This window comes from Tinamus guttatus, unplaced genomic scaffold (genome assembly GCF_059628265.1).
Source record: "Tinamus guttatus ecotype Peru unplaced genomic scaffold, ASM5962826v1 Tinamus_guttatus_pri_ptg000198l, whole genome shotgun sequence".
In the NCBI taxonomy this organism is placed as follows: Eukaryota; Metazoa; Chordata; class Aves; order Tinamiformes; family Tinamidae; genus Tinamus; species Tinamus guttatus.
This window is the reverse complement of record NW_028288732.1, coordinates 877142-897662: the sequence shown is the minus strand read 5'-3', so window position 1 is coordinate 897662 and position 20521 is coordinate 877142. Positions and strand designations below refer to the sequence as shown.

At 40.3% G+C, this 20521-nt stretch overlaps 1 protein-coding gene across 8 annotated transcripts in view; it reads left to right on the top strand.

Annotated features, from left to right (window-relative positions):
- Window positions 1–11881: 11881 nt before the first annotated feature.
- ATP11B (ATPase phospholipid transporting 11B (putative)) overlaps window positions 11882–20521 on the top strand; it is a 59846-nt gene continuing 51206 nt past the window's right edge. For 5 of the 8 annotated variants that reach the window (XM_088523866.1, XM_088523865.1, XM_088523863.1 and 2 more), the window contains exon 1: window positions 11883–12009. In XM_088523866.1, coding sequence (XP_088379992.1) covers window positions 11983–12009 — 27 coding nt within the window. In that variant the 5' untranslated portion in view covers window positions 11883–11982. Of the gene's footprint in view, window positions 12010–20521 lie in introns of all 8 variants that reach the window. The other 3 variants (XM_088523867.1, XM_088523864.1, XM_088523868.1) reach the window with 2 other exon arrangements.

Here is a 20521-nt window from a genome sequence, read left to right as displayed (position 1 = left end):
GTATGATACTTCGGGAATTATCGTTTATTATGTGAAGCACTAAATGGATCTCATTCCACAGTGCTAGCCCTTCTGGAAACATTTTATAGGTAGAGAAGTATATTTTTATTGCATCAGCTTTTATAACACCTAGTTGGCATACTGATTTCTTCAAGAGTGTGTCTTCCTTGCAGAATAATGTAACACACGGTGAGACATAAAAGCCAGACTCAGAAAAAGGATTCTTCCAGTGGGAGAGCCTAATGGAAAACATTGCTAGCTGATGGCTAGGACTAAGCAAAGAAAATCTTCCTTTGAAAATGTTGACAATTTTGAAAGCCTTTTCATTCTCTAAGTTTGAACAAATCTATTTGTATGTGCATTCAATATTTGGGTGAACATTATACTTTTTTTCCTTTAATTGTGTTTTTTTTCTTCTCTCTTTCCCTTTCTTTCTCATTATTTTACTTTTCCACTCTGCATTTTTCTTTTAACTTTTGTTCTAGAGAAAAGAGAAAAAAACAATTTTTTAAAAAATAGAGGAACTCTTCGACTGGCTATTTTTGCTTCTTAATGTCAGCAATTTGTAATTTTATACAGAAGTTAAATAGAAAAAAATGCCTTCTAGTATTCGTAATTAGCATCTTTGAAAATTTAGCTTGAGAAATGGCAACTGGTCCAGCTTATTGCATTGGAATATTTATGCTTTACAAATGCTGTCTGCTCTTCTGAATAGTTCAGCTTGCATTTGATTATAATTTCCTCCCAGATTGAATTTTACCCTGTAGCAGGCGCATATCTGTACAAGAACTTGAACAGTTAGCAGTGATGTAGTGCTTGGGGAAATGGCAAGGGACTAAATAGTTTATTCAGTAGTGTATACCTACTTATAAATATTGCTAATTCAAAAAGAAAATCAGTGCAAATTGCACGACAGCACTGGATAAGATGGGCGTAGAGATAAAACAGAAGCACAACCCGTTCCTTGAAGCCCGGCAGGTGAAGTGCAAAGCCCTACAGTTTGTTTGCAGCCCGCCGAAGCATGTGACGATGGTTATCTTTGCCTCAAAAGGTAGCCCGGGGCTTTCTGTGGTATCAGCCTTCCTGTTTGCGATTCATTTCTGCAAGCGGTGGAAAGCACCACGTGTAACCTTGACAGCAGCTCTTCCCTACCGCCTCTCTGCATCGTTTCTCCATCCCCTCCGCAACCTGCGGCTGCTCCGGGCCCAGGCCTAGAGGCTGGAAGGGCACATGGCGCCTGCTCCCCGCTCCCGGTAGCCCAACCATGAGCCCCGTGGGTTCTCCTACACCTCTCGGCTGCAAACTGCTGCTTGCCGGTAGCGATGTTTTCCTTGCAAGCTGCTGGGGAAGCCAGATTTCCCCCGGCACAAGCAGGGCTGCCGCTGGGAGGGAGCAAGATGTTGGCGGCTGAAGAGAGCTCGTGTTTACGGATGTGTCAGGAAGCGGTTGGACGGGCAGGTCTGCAGGCCCTATGGCCGCCCTCCGCCTCCTGCCTGCGGCTGGAGGAAGCAACAGAGGCTGAGGCGGCCCAGGCTCCTCACCACGACACGGGCCGAGCTGCTGCTCGAGAATTTCCTCCTTAGACCGTGAACCGCAAGTGAAGGGGGAAACCGGCCTAGGCAGCAAAAATAAATAAATACATCAATCAAGTTGTTTCACTCGGTTTCGCCGTGATGGGTGCCTGCGCTCGCTGGCACCGTGGCCCGAGGGTGAGCAGCGGCAGAGGGAGCGGGGCCGAGCGCCCGTCACCTCCCGTCAGCTTCATCCGCGTGGAGCTGCCGCGTTCCGCTAATCCCAGGGCTCCGCGCGGAGCGGTGGGAAGAGCCTCTCCCTCCCTCTGCCATTCGGGACACGGAGGGAAATTCAGCTCTGAAGAGACGTGTAGTGAGTTCTCCCCATAACCCCCTCAGTGGCGCATACAGCACCGGATCGTGGCATCATGACGGAGTCGGGTTTTGCTGCAATGCGCCTGATAGCAAAATATTTTATTCCATCTATTTTTGACCGTCTTTCCAATTCAAGCTATATTATTCAGTCCCTATTAAAACCTACAACAATTTGGTACCAAATAAAGATTTTTTTTCTCCTTTTTCATATCATTCTTAACTGAACAGCATCATCCCTTAGCTACCAGAGTGGAAACATATACAGCGACGGCTTAGCTAACTGATCTTACATATGTCCATGTGCTAATTTGCAACATGTCCAGTCTTGTGGAAGTACTGCCACGTGTAGAGTTACATTTGTGACATATTTATTTAATGATAGATCTGCTAATCCAGTACCTGCTCCAGAGAATCAGAGACTACCTTGAAATCAATCACCTTATGTCATCTTCTTTCACAAAATGGGATAGGATGTCTAGGGAGCTTCTTACTAGTCACTAATGCAGACAGTTGAGTATAGTCTTAATTATGCATATTTCTGTTTATTTAATTATTTGTTTTTAACATAGCTAATAAGTTTTATTACAAGCTTTTTCTGAGGCATATAGATTTTGTTTGTTTGTTTGTTTGTTTCCAATGTGTTTAATTAAATACAGGCTGGTTTCTTCTCTGGGCTTGGAAACAAACTTCTAAAAAGACAGAGTTTTCCTGGGAGTCTGAGAGGCTGCAGAGTTAGGTGCAAAACTCACGTTCCAGCTAAAGTTGAATTTCCTCCTGTCCCTTCAGTGCATATCCCCAGAGATAGATTTAGAGAGGTGATGGCTTGGAAAGAGCTTCTCAGGGTTATCACCTTCTGGCCACATAGCATGATGTGTATTTATCTCTGTGGATTTCAACAGAGCTGACTAGCTTTTGAAAACTAAGTTATTTATGTTTTTATGACTCCTGCTCTAAGAGCCTCAGCAATGATAGGAGTTTCCTGTACTTGCTGCAGCTCTATTTTAATGTCTATGTCACTGTCATGACAATATATTTATCTATTGCAGAAATATGTCTTGAATGTTTCTGGTCTAAATAACTCCAGACAGAGGTTCTAAAAGCTGAGGTAACCAAAAGACATGGGGTATTTTTAAGGACACAGGTTTGGATTTAACATGTCTAAAAAAAAGTAACAATTCAGCGCACTATCAATGACTAATATGGGGTTATATTTGGCCATCACTGGAGGGAGAGTCCGAATCCTTCAGCATGATTAATATCAATGTCTCTTCGTCATGTTTCTGGATGAAAAATACAATGAGTATAAAAACCGACAGTGTAGCTTTAGCCTTAGCTGTGACTTCCACATTGGAGTTACCGGCCCCTCCTGTCTCAAATCAAACAAGATTGTACTTCAGGTCCACCCTGCATGCACTTTTTGGTTTTGGGTTGAAAGACTTCACTTTTCAGAACTGCCACACCAGAAAGCTTTAGATTCTTAAATATTTCAGGGTGTTTCTGCAAAAGGAGATATCAAAAAAAAAAAAAAAGTTACTCAGCGGGAGGCCAACATTGTCATTATAAAGGGCACTGGCAACTGAAAAATTCCTGACAATCTGACAACTTGACAGGAACACGATCTAGGAAATAAATCTACCTTGGCAGAAGGCTGTTGGTGAATATTTAAATAGGTTAATAGTCAACATTAGAACCCTGAAACCAAATATAGGTTGGCAGCAGAAGAGAACAGGTAAATCTGATAGGTAAATTGAACTGTTAATTGTATTCCTCACTATTAGATTTTCAAATCTGGAGCAAAAGAATTAATATATTATCTTTTCTTACACAATATTCTTCAGACTACAGCCTCTTCGGTCAAAAGAAGGAATTCTTCCCTGAATTTAGGTATGCTGTTGCATAGCCAAATCCCATGTTCCTTTATTCGACTAAAAGATACATTACCCACCCCCCTGCTCCTTCACCCCCCCAAAAAAAAGATAGGAAAGTTCATGAAATGAAAATCCATTAAATCTATTCACAATAAACAAAACACATTTGTATCCATTTTGATTAAAAATTAAGCATGTCTATAAATCTCAATTTCTCTCATGTTTCTCCCAAAATGTCATGGAAAATTGCTGCTGTTTGACAAGACAGATGGATGAGAATAGGCCTCTGTGAGGTGGCTTTCATGCTGGTTTTACAGACTAGATTTGTACTCTGAATGATGGAAGTAGCATTAATCCAACACCAATCTGCAAAAACTGGAAAACTGGAAAATGTAAAAAAGAGACAAAAGGAAAGCTCAGCTGCTGTGTAGATTATATAAACTCAGCTGCTAACTGCTGTGCATGGCAGGTCACCTGGAATATCGCTTTGACAATACGCCGAAGGGCTAGTTCAACTGGCACCATATAAATGCACCTTCCTGAGCATCATTAAAAATGTACAAATTGGACAAAGCGCTTTATTCATATCACTATCAGGTACTGTAAGGTGGCATTTCTCTGAAGGGCTAACACAGTTCAACAGCAATCATTTTATCTGCCTGTGATGTGCTCTGTAATGAATCATTTTAGCAGCCTAGAACTCCTCTTGTCCCAAGAAAGGCTCCAGGGCAGCTCTGCTGATCAGGTACACTGGAAACTTCAGGTTTTGGAAAAACAGCTATCTTCAGAGAACACAGTGTTGTTGTTCAATATTGTTTCTTGCATTTGGGCCAGGAAAAGAAGCAATAGATTAATCTTCTAGCAAAGGAGATTTGGGTTAAAGGTTCAGAAAAACTTTCTGCCTTTGGGCAGTTTGCTGTTTCTCCTCATCTAATAATATATATTTGAGTACTATAAGCTGAGCTGTGGCCTTACATTTTAGCTTGGAGGTGTATGTTGTGCCATGAAGTTGGTAAAATGTTAAGCAGTTGGTAAATTCATTATTCAGAAAGCTTTACTGCTAACTATAATCTCATATTAGATTTGAAGTCATCATATAATTAATACCAGTAATAATATCACCGTTATTATTGAGGTGTTACAGTCACAGTTGTGAAAGAAGTATGATTTGTACAGAAGCATAATATCAGTTATTAAATCACTCAATATACATGGAAAAGTAGACATATTCTTGAGTGCTTATTTCCATTATCAGGCCTAAGATGTTGACTGTATCTGTTCTTTTAGCCTCTGACCAGATAACAGCATCACGCCGCCAGGAGTTAGTTATGGAAAGCAAGGGAGTACCTAGTAGAGACATATAGATTCCACAGAAATAATTACCATAATTAGAGGTTTTAGTTAAAAAATACATTTACAGTGCTTGTGCTGTTTTTCTTCCAGATATATTTTAGCCAATAGATTCATAGGCAAGCAAAAATAAAATGCTGGAGAATACTTGCAGGACTCCCACTCAGACCAATTTATAAATGTGTATATTCTCTGCATAAGAGTGATGTATGTTTTAGCAAGAAATAGAAGTCATAATATGTCAACTGTACAAAAGCTCATTCTTTCAGTACTTCCAAAGAATAACTTTGGTAATATTTATAGAGTAGAGATAATCTCCTGTGGCTTCGCACTGTTCCCACTCAAGTCAATGAAAAGCCTGCTATATATTTCAGTGGGACAATTTCACAAGTATTTCAGAAATTAGGTTTATGTAATGAATTAATTACATAAAATCATAAGTAATTTGTAGACAAATACAAAGAAATGAAATGGCTAAATTAATATGCTATGAACCACTCTAATGCTTATCTGCTATTTTGCACCCTTATGAATACTCAAAGGCATACATAGTTTAAAAAAGAGACTTTTCCAATAAAAAAGAAGAAGAAAATAAAGGAAAATAATTGCTGTAAGATGCATTAATTGACATGTGTGGATTATTTTTGTAAGTTTTAGGAGATGTTTATGTAGCTGGTAAATTCCAAAACATTTCCTCGAAATAGATCAAAAATTACTAGCTCTCTATCCCTTCTGTGTTTTTTTGTTTGCTTGTTTTAGGGGGGTTTTTGAGTCTAGCATCTAAACCTTTATAGGATCCTGTCCCTCTTGGCAATTTTCAGTGAAATCATCTCTCATTACACCAATGGCACAAATCCGAGGGCAAAAGCAGAAACAGGGTCAGGTTGCCCACAGAGAATTCAGTGCTCCAAAGCTAAAACTGCTTTTATTACCAACTAGCTCATTTACAGCTACCTTATATATCTTCTGGCTACTTCAAATTATGCATCGTAGGCATCAAAATGTTACCAACATTAATAATAGAGTGAAAAGGACTGCTAGCCAGCTAACCATGGAGTCAAAATGTTTACAGCCCCTCTAGATCTATGCTGATAGCTACTTCAGCACAGGTACTTCAGCGGGCCTTAACACCTTATACAATCCACCATCAATAGAGCAGTAGCATCAGAAAGCTTGTGTTCTCAGAAAAAGACTGGGGATGAGAAGGGAAAATAAAAATACCCAGGGAAATCACCAAATATGTGAGATTTGCAGATTTACAGCTGCAGCAGGCCTAAATGGAGAAAGTGAGAGGGCAGAAAAAGGATTAGGATTAGGATTGCTTATGTACTTATGTAACGTTTGTTCTAAATTTGATTACAGTACTCAGTAAAATGAGTACTCAGTATTCATCAAGTACAGCAAAAAAAAAGGAAAAAATCACGTGTCAGAATCATGTTTTACATTTCCAGTATTAATTAGGATTCAGCTGTAAAATACTTTAATTATGTTATTCAACCAATATTTTGCTGCACTTCGAAGCTATAAAACACTGTAGGAATTTCAGAAGTAGCAGCCATATGTTTCTTTGTTTCATATGGCTGCTGTGACATCAGCTGTCCTATTCATAGTTATTTTCTGCAGAGCTCACAAACATCCCTCCATGGTAGATGTATTATTGTATTCTATTTCTGGACCAGTATACCACAAATGGGTTTTAAAAAGTAACTTCAAATTTTGAGTATCTGGCTTCAGATTTATAAAGTTTGAGTTTAAGAAGTGCCAAACAACTCCTGCAATTTTATTCATACCTATGAATGGTTTTGAAGTTTGACTTTTAAATTATAGATAGGCTTTTGAGACTATGTGCCTGCAGCTCTTTCTTGAGTTCAGCCACAAGTGAAATGCAGAGTCTTGTAATATTAATAGTACTCTGACCTGTCATTAGACTACAAATATACTCTATTTAAAGCTCGCTTGTTATGTTAAATAAAATTTGTGCTAAAGTCATTTTTTAATTATGTCACTCTATCCTGAAGTCCTTTCATTCCCCACGAGTAGTATGTCATATGAACCACACTATAACGTGTTGACCCCAGAATCATGAGTCAGAAAAGAAAAACAAAAACAGCTTATGGTGCTTGCTATTCCAAACTGACAGCACAGGAAGTTGCAGGTGCACTGATGTGATTCATTTACAACTTCTAAAGCGCCAAAAACTTTTCTGTAAACACTGTACGGCAAGGAATTATTTTTGCCAACTTCTCTTTGGCAAAAGGGGTTTACTAATAAACCCCTTCTGCTGTCTAAGATGCATCTCTGCCACAGAAAAACCCCTGCTTTTACAACTGTGCTGATGAACAGATTCTAATGTTGCGTAAGCACAAGCTAGTGATCATATCTTGAACTGCTGTGATTTTCACCCCAGCTGATATATCTGAAATCTGTATTCATGGCCTGGCAAAGGCCTCTTGTTTTGTCCTTTACAAGATCTAGTTTTGTCCTTTACAGCCCAAGGTGTCTGGATCAGTTTTAGATGAAACATTGACATTTTCTTTGTTTCTCTAAGCTGTCACTCCCTTCTCTGCCTTGGCTGCTGAGGTGTTTCCTTGACCCCAGGTGCACTGCAGCCCTGTGCTTGGCAATGGGCATTTCTCAGCAAGGGAGTAACAGAAATTCTTTAAGGCAACTCCATAAAGCAAGTACAGAGTTAGAGTCACTGTCCATCAGTTTAACCTCTTGAATACTTCAGAAGGGGCCAAACTCCCCTGTTTTGGGCAATGTCCTCTCACTTTTACCATGGATGTGCACATCAGAAAGTCGGGGAGTTGGTGGGAAGAGCACCTTGTTCAGCCTTGTTTTTAAAGAACAGCTAAGGCCTTAGTGGTCACAACTGGCAGACTAGGAGGCCTAAAGCATGTTTTTATTATTAAAAATATTAACTGCCCAGTCTCCTTCTGTTTGCTCAAGATACATTCATTTCTTCAAATTTCCTTAGTGCTAGTCATAGAAGATAAAGCAAAGAGGAGCACATGTTTAACATGTGGGATGGAAGTTGAAGCTTTGCATTATAAACAGAGCTTTCAAGTGAAAAGAAAGAGACAGTAATACAGCAAGGTGATATTTTAAGTCAGGATCCAGTTTATGGTAATTGAGAGAACAGATAACAAGAAGCAGTATTACAATAACGCACTATTATCTAAATCTAGTAACAGTCTAGGAAATGCCATTCTTCAGAATGTGCATCCGGTATTTTAATCTGATCTTATTTCTTGCAAGGCACAAAAAAATAACAACAAATCATGCACAAGGCTTTCCTTTCAAGCACTCTGCTCACTTTCTAAGGGCCTTTCCCTTCTTCCCCAAAGACCGGTTGCTCCTGGCTAGAGCTGGCGTGTGTGTTTAGATGAAGGGCCTTGTGACTGAAAATCAGCCACCTGATTATCTCTGTAATTGCTGCTTCAGCCAGTAATTGAATGTCTGTGGAATAAAGCTGCCTTGGAGAAACTCCGTATCTCTCAGGCAGATCTTTCTCTCTGTGGATTAGAAACAAAACGGGCATTTTTACAGCTAGTGTACAGTTTTAATTAGCACCGTAGTTACCCAAGTAAATATTGTAGAGATTAAAACACTCATTTAAAGAAATGGAAAAATCATTAAATGTAAAATAATGAGAGGAAATTTTCCACGGGGCAAACAATGAACTGGAGGGAGCTACTACTTCCTGCTACCTACATCGTGCTCCACTCCTCTTAGGCTTTACTCCGGAGGGAGCCGGGGCTCCCTCGGTGCCGCTGTGACTTGGCCTGGGCAGACTGCAGTTCCACAGCGTGTCCCAGCTTCCAGAAACAGGATTGGTGGAGCTGGTTCATCCCGATACCGCAGGGAACAAAATGAACACGAAGCCTCAGTGAACAAAAACTGATTTGATGCTTGTGTGTCCAGGCAAGGATTGTGTGGTTATTAATGTTTACTGTTATGAAGCTAAAAGCAGTATCGTCGATTATGTAAGAACTACTCATGCACGGATAATTAAAAGTTTGAAGAACCTGATATTTAGGTGTCTACTTTTATGTTAGTGTAGACATTTTTGTATCAGACAAAATTTTTGTCCTCATCTTATTAAACAAACATCTAAAAACATTGTCTTCAGGGATGCGTAATGGGAAAGCTTGGAGTTTGATTAAGAAAGGCTAGTGAGTAGGTTAAGCCTAAAGTTCATATTAGAAGGTAACTTTCTTCTTCTGCAGTTGCTTTTTTCTCTCTGTACAGGTCAGCTGCGTGAATGCAGGTTAAATTTCAGGGGGATATTTTAAAATGAGATCCCTGATTTGGGAATCTCCACTCTTAGGACATCTGGGATTTTAATCGGCAAGTGCCAGCTGGCTCCTGCTGAGCATATGTAATTTGGGTATCTAAACGTGATTGCATTTATTTTTGGAGTAATTTTGGTATTTTTGCTATACACCTTATTCTGCTTCAGTTTTTCTCTTCTGAAAACTATTTGCCTCTCAAGAATGACAGGAAACTTCTTAAATGACTGATGCAGGCTTTTGTACAAGTTAAGAGGTTCACTAGAAGGAATGCTAGAAAGAATGTTACACCAGGATATTATCCTGGTTGAGTCTTGCTGTATCTTGAAAAAAAATCAAGTGGTCAGAGCCTTCTGTGATGCACAGCAAAATAATTGCATCCCACCAATATAGTTCTGCAAAATAATTGCATCCCACCAATATAGTTCTAGTTCTGTCCACTAAAATATGTGCTCTTTAAAGCAAAAACAAAAAACCATACATATATATATATAAATTACAAGGCTCTGATCATTTGTAACTTGCTTTCAAGTTCTGTCTGGTGAATTAGTACCACTACAGAAATGTGGAAATGTGAAGTGCTTCCATAAAGTGCAACTCGCACTTGAATTTGGCAAGGACACAGTGACTAATACACTTGCAGTCCTGAGAAATGGCACGTCGATTTTAGCGTCTAGTGGTCAGGACCCTATTTCACATCTTATCAGAAAGGAAGAGCACAAGGATTCTGATCATATCAGCAAAGCTTCTGGCTTGAAATCGCTCTCCAGGCAACATGCCATAGCTATGAAATCACTCTGTTATTTTAGACTTCACATTAAATCAATAGGGTAGTGCAAGCTGTTTGAAGCTCGGCTTTGATGTATTTAAATGTTTTAAAATAATGCCTAGCATTTAATACAGACGTTTGCTAACATTAACTTTCCTAAGTGCCTGACAAAAATAGCCTTCTTTCTTACTGCTTCAGGGGTATTTGTCTAATTAAATTCCTATGCTTCAACAATCAGTATTCACCACAAGATTCAGTTATTCAGATAATGTCATCTACCTTAAATGCTGAATTATGTCTAAATTTCCAGTTGAGGACTAAAGACTACACTAGCTCTATGACAAACACAATTGTGATTTACTGCTGTATAGGATAATTGCCTGGAAATGAATGGGAGCAGCAGGAATAGCAGTCAGGTCTTTATACTCAGAAAGACTTGTCTTTTAAGTGGGTGTCAAAGTTGTCATTGACTTCAGTGGCAATAGTACCTGGTCACAAGCACCCAGGTCTTTACTGCTTAAAATAATCTCCTTTAATTTTGAGCCACATAGGCCTAGAAGTTGCAGACAGTAATTGGTGTTTGTGTTTGAAGCTGAACGCTACTTTGTTTTCACAAGTGGTGACTGTTTTGAGAATGAAATGGAAGGTTTCAGGGAGCTCTCCTGTCACCAACACATTTCAGCATCCAAGTTGAACCAAGCAGTGGTTTAGCAGAATAACAGGTGGGTGAAGGAGCCTCTCAAAATGAGAAGCAAAGCAGAGGTGCCTGATTTCCCCAGTCCATGTAACTCGCCTTGGGATACCAACACACCATGCACTTGCTTTTAAAGTTTCTTTAAACCAGTCGCCATCAGCAAGAGGCTACATGAAAACACAGACCAAAAGTCTTCATTCTGGCACCACAACACACTGTGCATGTTTTGCTTTTTTTTTTTTAATATTACAAGAAAACAAGGATAAAAATAAAGCACTGGAGCTCCTAAGTGCCTTTTAGATCTCATTAAACCAGGGAATGGAGCTGCAGTCCGACAGGCCCCGTGGTGACAAGCCCGTGAGGGATGTACCATGATGGGGGCTCTGGGGAGGGGGGTTTATTCCAGATGGACAAAATCACAGAATGGTTGAGGTTGGAAGGGACCTCTAGAGATGCTGTAGCCCAGCCCCCTTGCTCGTGCACAGCATGTTGCACAGGAGCATATTCAGGTGGGTTTTGAGTATCTCCAAAGGAGGGGACTCCACAACCTCTCCGGGCAACCTGTCCCAGTGCTGTCACCCTACCAAATCAGTACAAAACCAGCACCAAGCCCTGTAACAGAGGGCCTGGGTTCCAGCCCTTGGGCCCCACAGTTCTTGCACCCGGGAGAGGAGCCTGGGGCGGAGGAGGAACCAGGAGCAGCTCTCGCCACAGCTAGGCCTAAGGGCGAGCAGGGCCCGGGCTGCCTGGAGCACCCGTGCCACTGGCGGCAACCAGGTAAGGAGCTGCAGCCCCTCGGCGCAGCCATGCCCGCCTCTCCCTTCCCTCCCCCGCCTCCACCTCATCCCCTTCCCGCGCGCGCCACGTCACTTCCGGGGGCCGGCCCGCAGCGCCGCGAGCCGCGGGGGACGGCGCGGCCCTGTGATGGCGGCCGCGGGGCGCCGGCAGCCGCGGCGGCTCGGGGCGCCGGCGGGGAGGCGCCGCCGCTCCTAACTCGGCGGGGAGCCCCGCGCCATGGCGGCGAGCCGCGGCGGGCGGCGGGCCTGAGGCGGCGGCGGCGGGAGAGCGCGGCACCGCATCGCCCGGCGGACCCGCGGCGGGGCCGCGACCCGCGGCGCCGGGCATGTTGCGCTGGGTCCGCCAGCAGCTGGTAGGTCGCCCCCCGCCCGGCCCTTCCTCCTCCTACCCCTTCTCCTTCCCCCGCTTCTCCCCGCGGCCCCCCCGCTGTTGCCGCGGGGTCCCCGGGGGCGGCGGGCGCGGCCCTCGCCGGGGGCTCCGTGTCCGTTTCCAGCAGCTCCCGGGGTTTTTCCTGCTGTCGTTTATTTAGTTTCCTGTTGTTGTTTATCTTCCCGCTGTTATTTATTTATTTTCCTGCCTTGAAGCCAAGTTGGCACGGAGGGAAGTGTGGCTGCTTACCTGTAGCGTCCCTGGGAAGGGCTCCACGCACTTGTTTTTCCCAAGGGAATGACGGTGCCTTTTTATTTTGTCATGCCATGGACTGGCGTTTCTGGGGTTTGGCATCTCTTCCTGCTTTCCATTGCGAAACCTTCCAGTCTTCACGTACCGCGTGTCCGACTGCCATCCCTCCACCTGAGGCCTCAGAAGGAGGTACCAGGACTGGAAATGCGCTGGGAATGCAGCAACATCCTCTGTGCAAGACATTCCAGGGGGAAAAACGGTTGCAAAACACTGAGCTTACAAGGTTGCTCCCTGCAGATGAGCAGCACGTAAGGGGCTCGCTCTGCTGTGCTGTGCGAGGGCAATAAGGCAGTGATGACTGCAATATCTGTGGGAGTATGTGGAGTTTGGCCACTTTGATGGAGACATTGGCCAGCTCCCCACCCCTTCCAGCGTTATTTTGCTTGAGAGAAATTACTTCCAAACACTCCACTTTACAGATTAATCTTTTTTCCATTTGTTGCCGTTATCCTACATTACAGGTTACCTTACGTAGATTTCCATATTCTGATTCTTTTTTCTTGTTAATGATTTACCTTGTTACATCGCTTTTTACAACCTTTTTTTTTTCCCTGCTTGTCTTGCATCCCTTTTTACAAGAAGTGTTTCTTTTCCTTGTTTATTTTTTTTTCCTTTTTTCCAGTACTGCCTTTTCTGCAGCCCAAAGCCAAGTTAAGCCTGCTTTTATGAAGCGTACTGATTAAACATTTTAAAACTAGCTTATGGTCTTGTTAATTACCTGGTATATTTTTTAAGATCTGCGTCTGAAGCCCAGACCTCGTAGCGATGGTCTCGGTGCTGACTAGTCTGTTGTGATGCTAGAGTTTATTGACCTGGAAATTGATTTTTCTGACTGCACTCTTTTGGTTTGTTATAGTCACATTCATGTTTTCTAGGCTAGAGATTGTTTGGGATAACATAGGTTTGTTTCTTTTTTTTCCTCATGAAGATGGCTTAAGGTTTGTAAATGCTGCTTTTAAAGCAGCTTTATGTTGTCTTCTGTAGTTTAGTTAGGAAGGATACATCACTGCTAGGAATTGTGTATCGAACATGATTGCTTTTCTTTCTGTAAGTGTGCAGACCAGCTTTCCAGAGATCTGTTTGCCATTAATAAAAATTAAAGACTTAGTTTAGTAGAAGATGAGCAATAAACTTGGCCACGGGAGGTTTTTCTTTTAAAGGAAATTGTTCGAGAGGGAAATAACTGCTTAAAATTTTCCTTGCGCTAGTATGGAAATGAAGGATTGCTATTAAAAAGAGTGATAATAAGGCAAGATGCTTGAACAGATTTTTAAATATGCTAAATAATATTTAGGATAAACATTTTACTTTTCTTTCTATGAACCTCAGCATTTCAGTTTTTAAGACCTTTGTTGCTCCATAGCTCATGAACTTGAAAGGTGGCTCAGGAGAGGTTCCACACTGCATGGTTTCTTAGGAGGCACACCCAGACACCTCAGCCTTTTGTGTAATGAATGATCTAATTCAGATCATACCATATGTTTGTTTCTTAATACGTCTGTGACACTTAGTTTCTTTTTGAGAAGAATGTGAAAGAGCCAAACAGCTGGGGAAAGGTGCTGAGAAAATAATCTGTGCACAGGGAGAAGAGTGGGGTGCCATAAATCGGGTTACTTCTGCTGTTGGTGGCTATGGAGTTTCAAAAATGCGGAGACCAGTGTAATCAAAGGATAGCAAAATTTGTATTTGACTTAAGTACAATAGGGCATAGGGTTCAGATTCCTCTGAATTGTTTGTATTTTTACCTGTGTTAGATGTGGCAGCAGAGCTTAAAAAATGTTTCCTTCCAGATGGGAGGGTTGGAACCAAGCATGTATATGGAAGTCTGACTTGTGTGGGGTGTTATAGTAGTACAAAAGAAAAAATGTTACTGTGAAAACATGTTGGGAAGTAGTAAGGTGTGGGGGAAGTGGGGAGGTACTGGCATTTTGCTGAAGGCACTTATAAGTAGTTATTAAATACTGCCTGTACAAAAGTTTTGCATGATTTTGTTTGTTTAAAAGGCCAGCTGTTCATATACTAATTAATGAGATTGTCATAAATTGCATACTTGAGAAGTTGTGTTTTCCAGACCTGTCAAAAGTCAGGGAAAACGAAGCAGGTAGCCATAAAAGTAGGCAATCCAGATGATTTCAGCTAAGTGCTGAGTGACTTTGCTGTGCTTTATTCTGCAAAGGGCTGTGCATGCCTGTATGCTACGCAAAGGAACGACTACTCCTCTGAAAATAGGAAGCAGGCTGAGAGTATAAGCCTTCATACATTGTTGTTATTGTCTTACAATCCAAAACAAATTTCTAAGTAAAGTAATATTTACCCTTTAAATTATTTGCTGCATAAAAAAGTAGTGATATTAAGACTGCTACTTATTCGTCAATGTCTATATGGGAATTGCTTATAACATTGTCAGTTTGTTCTGATATGTTGACATGTACCAATTAAACCCTCCCAGATCTTCAGTTTTTTGTTCATCTAATGCTGTCTTATACTAACTGTAGGCAGCAAGTAAGTCATTGGTAATGTGCAACTTGTTAACAGTTAGAAGTACCTAGGTTTTAGTAAGGAGAAAGAAAAGGTGGGGATAAAATGGGATACAATAAATTCCTTTAAAAATGAATAAAATTTGTGAGGAAAACCTTGAGGAAAAAGGATGCTTGAACTGTAGCCCTGTATCCTAAGATCTCAGCAAGACAGTAGGCCTGTCGATTTGTTGAGCGTTGCATAACACCACAGGCACAGCCAACTCTGCTTTAAAAAAAAAAAAGAAAAGGAACTAAGTAAACAGTTGATAGGAAGCATCACTAATGCATAAAACAGTACAGTACATTTTATCTGCATTTCCAAATATAATACACTGGATTACAAAAAAAAAAGTCAACAATTGTTCAATTGTTTGCAGTCCATTAAATGTAGAACTCTAGTTTCATTGTGACATTTTCGAGTATGCAGAGTGAAAATTGCCATTGACTTCACGAATGACGTTCAAACTTTATATAATTTGTCCGAGAGCTTACGAGCACGTGTGTGACTTAAATTTTCCTTTTCTGTTATGTGACAGGTATTAGTAACCTGTTACTTTCTCATATAGCAGCTTGCCAAGTTGTTTAATGATGTAACTTTGCCCTGTTGGTGGGGTAGTTAATTGTTTTTGAATAGCTATGCAGCAAAGTATTGCTGTAGTTCTGTTGATCGAATTGCTCAGTGTCAATACAAAATGTGAGTAAAATATGGCATTTGTAACCCCTGATGACTCCGTGTATCACTTCAATAGATTTGTGACTGTGTTTTGACTGTATTAATGTTCTGATGAGAACATTATGGAACTGAAAGGCTATAGCAGTGGTAGTAACAGAAAGTAATGAAAACTTTGCCTGGAAAGGAGGTCTTCAGTATCTGATAATATCCTTTATTATATAATTTTAGCTGCCTAATTTTGAATTCTGTTACTTTTATATAATGAGGAAGGTTGTCTGGGTTTCCCTTCTGATTGCTGTTCTGTAGATATTGAGACTCCCTATCTATTAACAGTGCAATGATGTACAGAAGACATTTCAGGAGGAAAAACATAAGAGCTACCTGGACGACCTCTGTTTTGCAAAAGACAATCCAAGAGCAGCAGAATTACGCTGTGTTTGGCAGAGTATCTTGTTCCTATATTTTGAGAAACTGAGTGCTGTTGTGCATTGACAACAACTTTTGCACTGTGCAAAGCAAGGTATTCAGGCAAATGTGTCTCTAATACTCGACTAGAAGTCAAAGACAAAATATACAGACTATTTTATCACAGTAAGATTCATGATTCATGAGAAACCCTTCAGTTTGGGAAGGACCTCAGGAGGTCGCCTAGTCTGAAGTGTCTAAATAGCCTGCACTGAAAGACGGTCATGGGGATATTTTTCTACTTGTTCTGTTTTCTTCGAGGACAATATCTGTGGGAGGATTTCTATTTATCATTTGGATAGTTTCCAGTGAAAATACTATTAACCAAAGAAATGTTCTTAAACAGATTAGCGCTAGAGGTTTTTGTTTGCTTTATTTTTTTTTTCTTCCAGATGTTAGCAGAGAGAAGGGGATGGAGTTCTGTAAATAACTTGCAGTTATCCATATTCTGAACAAGATGGACAGTGGTTGATACCAAAAGTGCGTTTAGGTTTTTTTATACTTCTTTTCTTTTTATATTCTGCAACAGCTAAGGACTGATACTTATGCAGTACAGTTTGTTCCAAAGCATGCGGAACCTGGCCCTATTTTCGGCCAGCTGTCTGCTTCATACAGGAGCATCCGCTATGTCTTCTGTATAATTTTCAAATCTTATCTCATAAAAATTAAACTCTGCATTTAGAAACTTCCTAGCAAAACAGTGTGCAGTATGGCTGGTTCGATTAGATTTTATTTGTTTAGAAGGTGATTTAAAAATAGGAAAATTTGGCTTGGAAGAACTGCTGCCTTGCTTGGAGATTTGGTTGACTTGTCCCACCTTGTTTTTTTCCTAGTTGTGAACCTTTTATAAGCAACATTTTTTTTATTGTGCCAAGCTTCTACTTGTCAAAGATAATAAAGTGACCATTTGATTGACTGTAGAATATTTCTGCACTAACGCGATTCTACATTCCTTAATAGCTACTGTCTATTTATATTTTTGTTACTAAGGGGAGAGAGAGTGAAAGGTTTTTCAGACATCCTGCTCAGTTTGTGTTATCCGGTGGGTGTTGGAATGAAGGGTCGGAATTGATGTCTAACCTCTGACATTGCATCAAAGGTGAAGTTTATAATCTAGGCCAAATACATATGTGCTGAATTTAATTATGAAACATCTCTTTTCTAGTCTTCAGTGGGCTGGCTGAGTTCAATAAAATATGTTTTTGCTTTCTAATAGAGTAGAGAGAGAAAGAAGTTCTGAGTTAAAATTCTGAGCATGTGTAAAATTTCATTTATAACATTGTGACTTGTCTTTCACTAGTGATCTGTTATCTGATTTGTGTTACCCTCTTGAGGAGCCCTCTGTACTTATGACCGTAAGTTCTGTTACCTTTTGTCCTAGGGAAAAGGTATTTACAGCATACCTTAAAGTCCTTTAATTGTTTGCACAAAGACTCTTTTTAAGTCATCAGGTAAGAATTGCAGCAAATAGATCTGACAAAGTGCTTCTGTAAACATAAGGTCATCTCTTCCAGCAAAACCTAGGTGACTTATTTGGAGCTCGACTTTGTTATTTTATAGAAATCCTATTTCTACTGCCTCCTGTTGGAAAACACTTTGCAACTACAGCTACACTGTGACAAAACCCTGTGATTCCTTGGCCTCCCACGTACTGTGACTTAAGAGGATTTATTTTTTTCTTCTTGATTATTTTTGAGACTAAATGTGGATATGCGAAATGGAAATTTTCCTTTAAATGGGATGAGAAAGATAATGGTGTAGACAAACAGCAATCTTTTTCAGCCTTAGTATTTTGCCACAAAATACAGATTTTAAATAGTTTATACCAAAAGGTATATTTGGATATATTCTGTTACATTTTGTTAGTCTTTTATTATCTCCTGTGCCCTTTTTTGTGCTAATTTTATATGGGAGTCTTCTAATTTTTTGTTTGTTTGTTTTTTTTAAAAAAAAGAAATCCTGAACGGCTTTGCAGTGTAGTTTGGGAACCACTCACTGTCTCATTGACATTAGGAATTGTTTCTTAGAGTCTGAAAGTTCATTAAATTATCTCTGAAGACACAGTGGTCTTCATAGATGAAGACATCTATTGTAAAGTTTCTTTTCTGACCTGCCTGGGGCTGATTGCTTTATGGAGTGTATATTTGATTCTTGATAGAAGTCTCTGCACTGTTTTTTCTTTTCTTTAGTGATTTCCTAATTCGTTGTTTGTTACTAGCACATTTTTCCCTCTGCTGCAGAATAGACAGCCACTTTTTTAGCTTGATACTATATCCATGTAGCATAGAATATGTGGTTAACACTCTTTGCTAATACTGGAAGTTGGTTGTGTCATATCAGTCCTTGAGAGAGCGGTGTTCGAAATACAGGCTTGCCTTCTCAGCTTGCTTTTCCTGGCTGTTTTTATTTATATTATAAGGCCAGGAGGTTTTACATCAGTCACTTGCATAGAGGAACTGGGAAGTCTGTTACCACAGAATTAGGCCAGTTTAGCTTGGGGTGTGTGTTGGTTTGTTTTGTAAATAAATAAGGAGTAGATATTTCTCCAAATTATTTATTGTGAGCAACTAATTGACTGTTTGATGAAATAAGGTAATATAGGTAATCTCGAGCTGACTGTTGCCAGGACTTTGTTCCAGGCATCAACCTGACTTCTCTAAATGCAGTAGTATATATTATTTTTCTAAACTCTGTGAAAATAATCTTGCTTCGTGATTTCTTGGACCTTGTTTCCTACAGTGTTCTTATTTTAGTCAAAATAATATGGTTTGCTTATGAAGAGGTTACCACATGGTTTGTTATCAGATATGCTGAACAACTGTAGATGCACTTTCCTGAATAAAGGAAGTTGCAAGTGCAAGACTTTTAGTACTCCTATAAAGAAATAAAACTGTTCTTTAAAAGAGGAAGGACAATTTGCATGGCACTATATAAATCTCAGGGTGCCTAAGGTGCTTTACGACTTCTGCAGCTAATGCAGTGTTTAAAATTGCTGCAAGCAAGGCTGCTTTTTCTTCATGCTAACCTTTGGAATAACAAATATTGTTTGACTACTGCCCGGTTATGATTGAAAGAGTTTTTGAGTACAAATTTACAGATTTCTGAAAATGTACATTGTTTGTAAACCATATCTGACAAAGGAGAAATGATTCCATGCATATTTTAAAAAAAAATCCCAAGACCTAAATACATTACCAAAAAACATCTATCATCAAAATGTAACTTTGAAGCTGTGCAATAACAGGTTTTTGGGCTATCTGCCATGAAATATGTTGTTCCGTTTCTGCAGCCAGGGTTGAAGTCGGTCACCTCCCCTAGGGATAAGGCTTCCTGTCCTTGTCTTTTCTTTTTTATTAATATTATTGCCTAGTATGTGGTGTCCAAAGGACTTTCTGAGGAACAGTTACTTTCCATAGTAGTGTTTAGTGTGGTTTTTGAAAAGAGGAGGAAGTTCTTGTCAAGACTTCCTTCTTTTGTACCCCTTTCACTAAAAACTGATTATGCAGCAGAAGCTCTTCTAGCAAATGATAATTTTGCCTTTGTCCCTGGAAGATGGTGAATGATGGGCAAGAAACACTATGAGATTCTGGCGAAGTAGTTGTAGTAAGGAGCAAGTAGTTGAATACAACTGTACTTCTGTACTACACCCTTGCATTAGAGTACCAAGCTGTTGCTATGACCATGGCACTAGCTGGTTTGGGGAACCAGGTCCTTTTAAAAAAGTAACCTGGGAAAATGATAGTTTTGTTAAGAAATTTGTGATCTGTTTGCGTAGGTAGATAACAGTATACTAGAAAAACTCACTTCTATTGGAAGATACCAGTGAGAGCTATGAGTCTTTCTGTAAGACTGAAAACTTCGTTTCAGAGTACCTTTCTCTGGCTATGTAGCTGCAGAAGCCCTCTGACACAGGCAAGTTATCCTAGGTTTGCAGCTGAGTTTGATAATGACATTAGAAATAAAGAGGGAAGCTTCTTAAAAGTGCAGGTAGGAAATAGTTGTTTCCTGCATCTCTTTAGTAACTTGTATATAGGTACTATGCAGAACGCTTTTGCTGGAGAGGGATTTGGGCTGCAGCTTCATCCTGTTACAGGAGCAGGATAGTTACAGAAAAGGTTAAGTGAGTTAATTGTTCCAGAAGTGAAATTCCTTTAAATTCAACGTGTGCAAAGAATTCTTCTTGAAGAGCTGTATAATTAATACTTCTGTGGAAGTTCTGCTCAATTGCAGCCCCACCAGATAATTATATAATGACAGCATTGTTGGATAATTCGGAATGATCTGTCATAGTCACAGATATAGGACTTGTGGGATCTGCGTTTGCTCCCAGCTCTGCCAATTATTTGCTGCCTTGACTGCAGTTGAGGTTGTCAAGGATGTGTCTTTTTCCAGCCATACCTCTGATGCCTACGGAGGTTCTTATCCCCAGCCTACCTTGTTTGTGTACCACCAGCTCCATAGGTCTATTGGTTGAGCAGCTTTTGCACTTTCTCCCTCATCCATCTCAGCGAAACAGATTTACATGT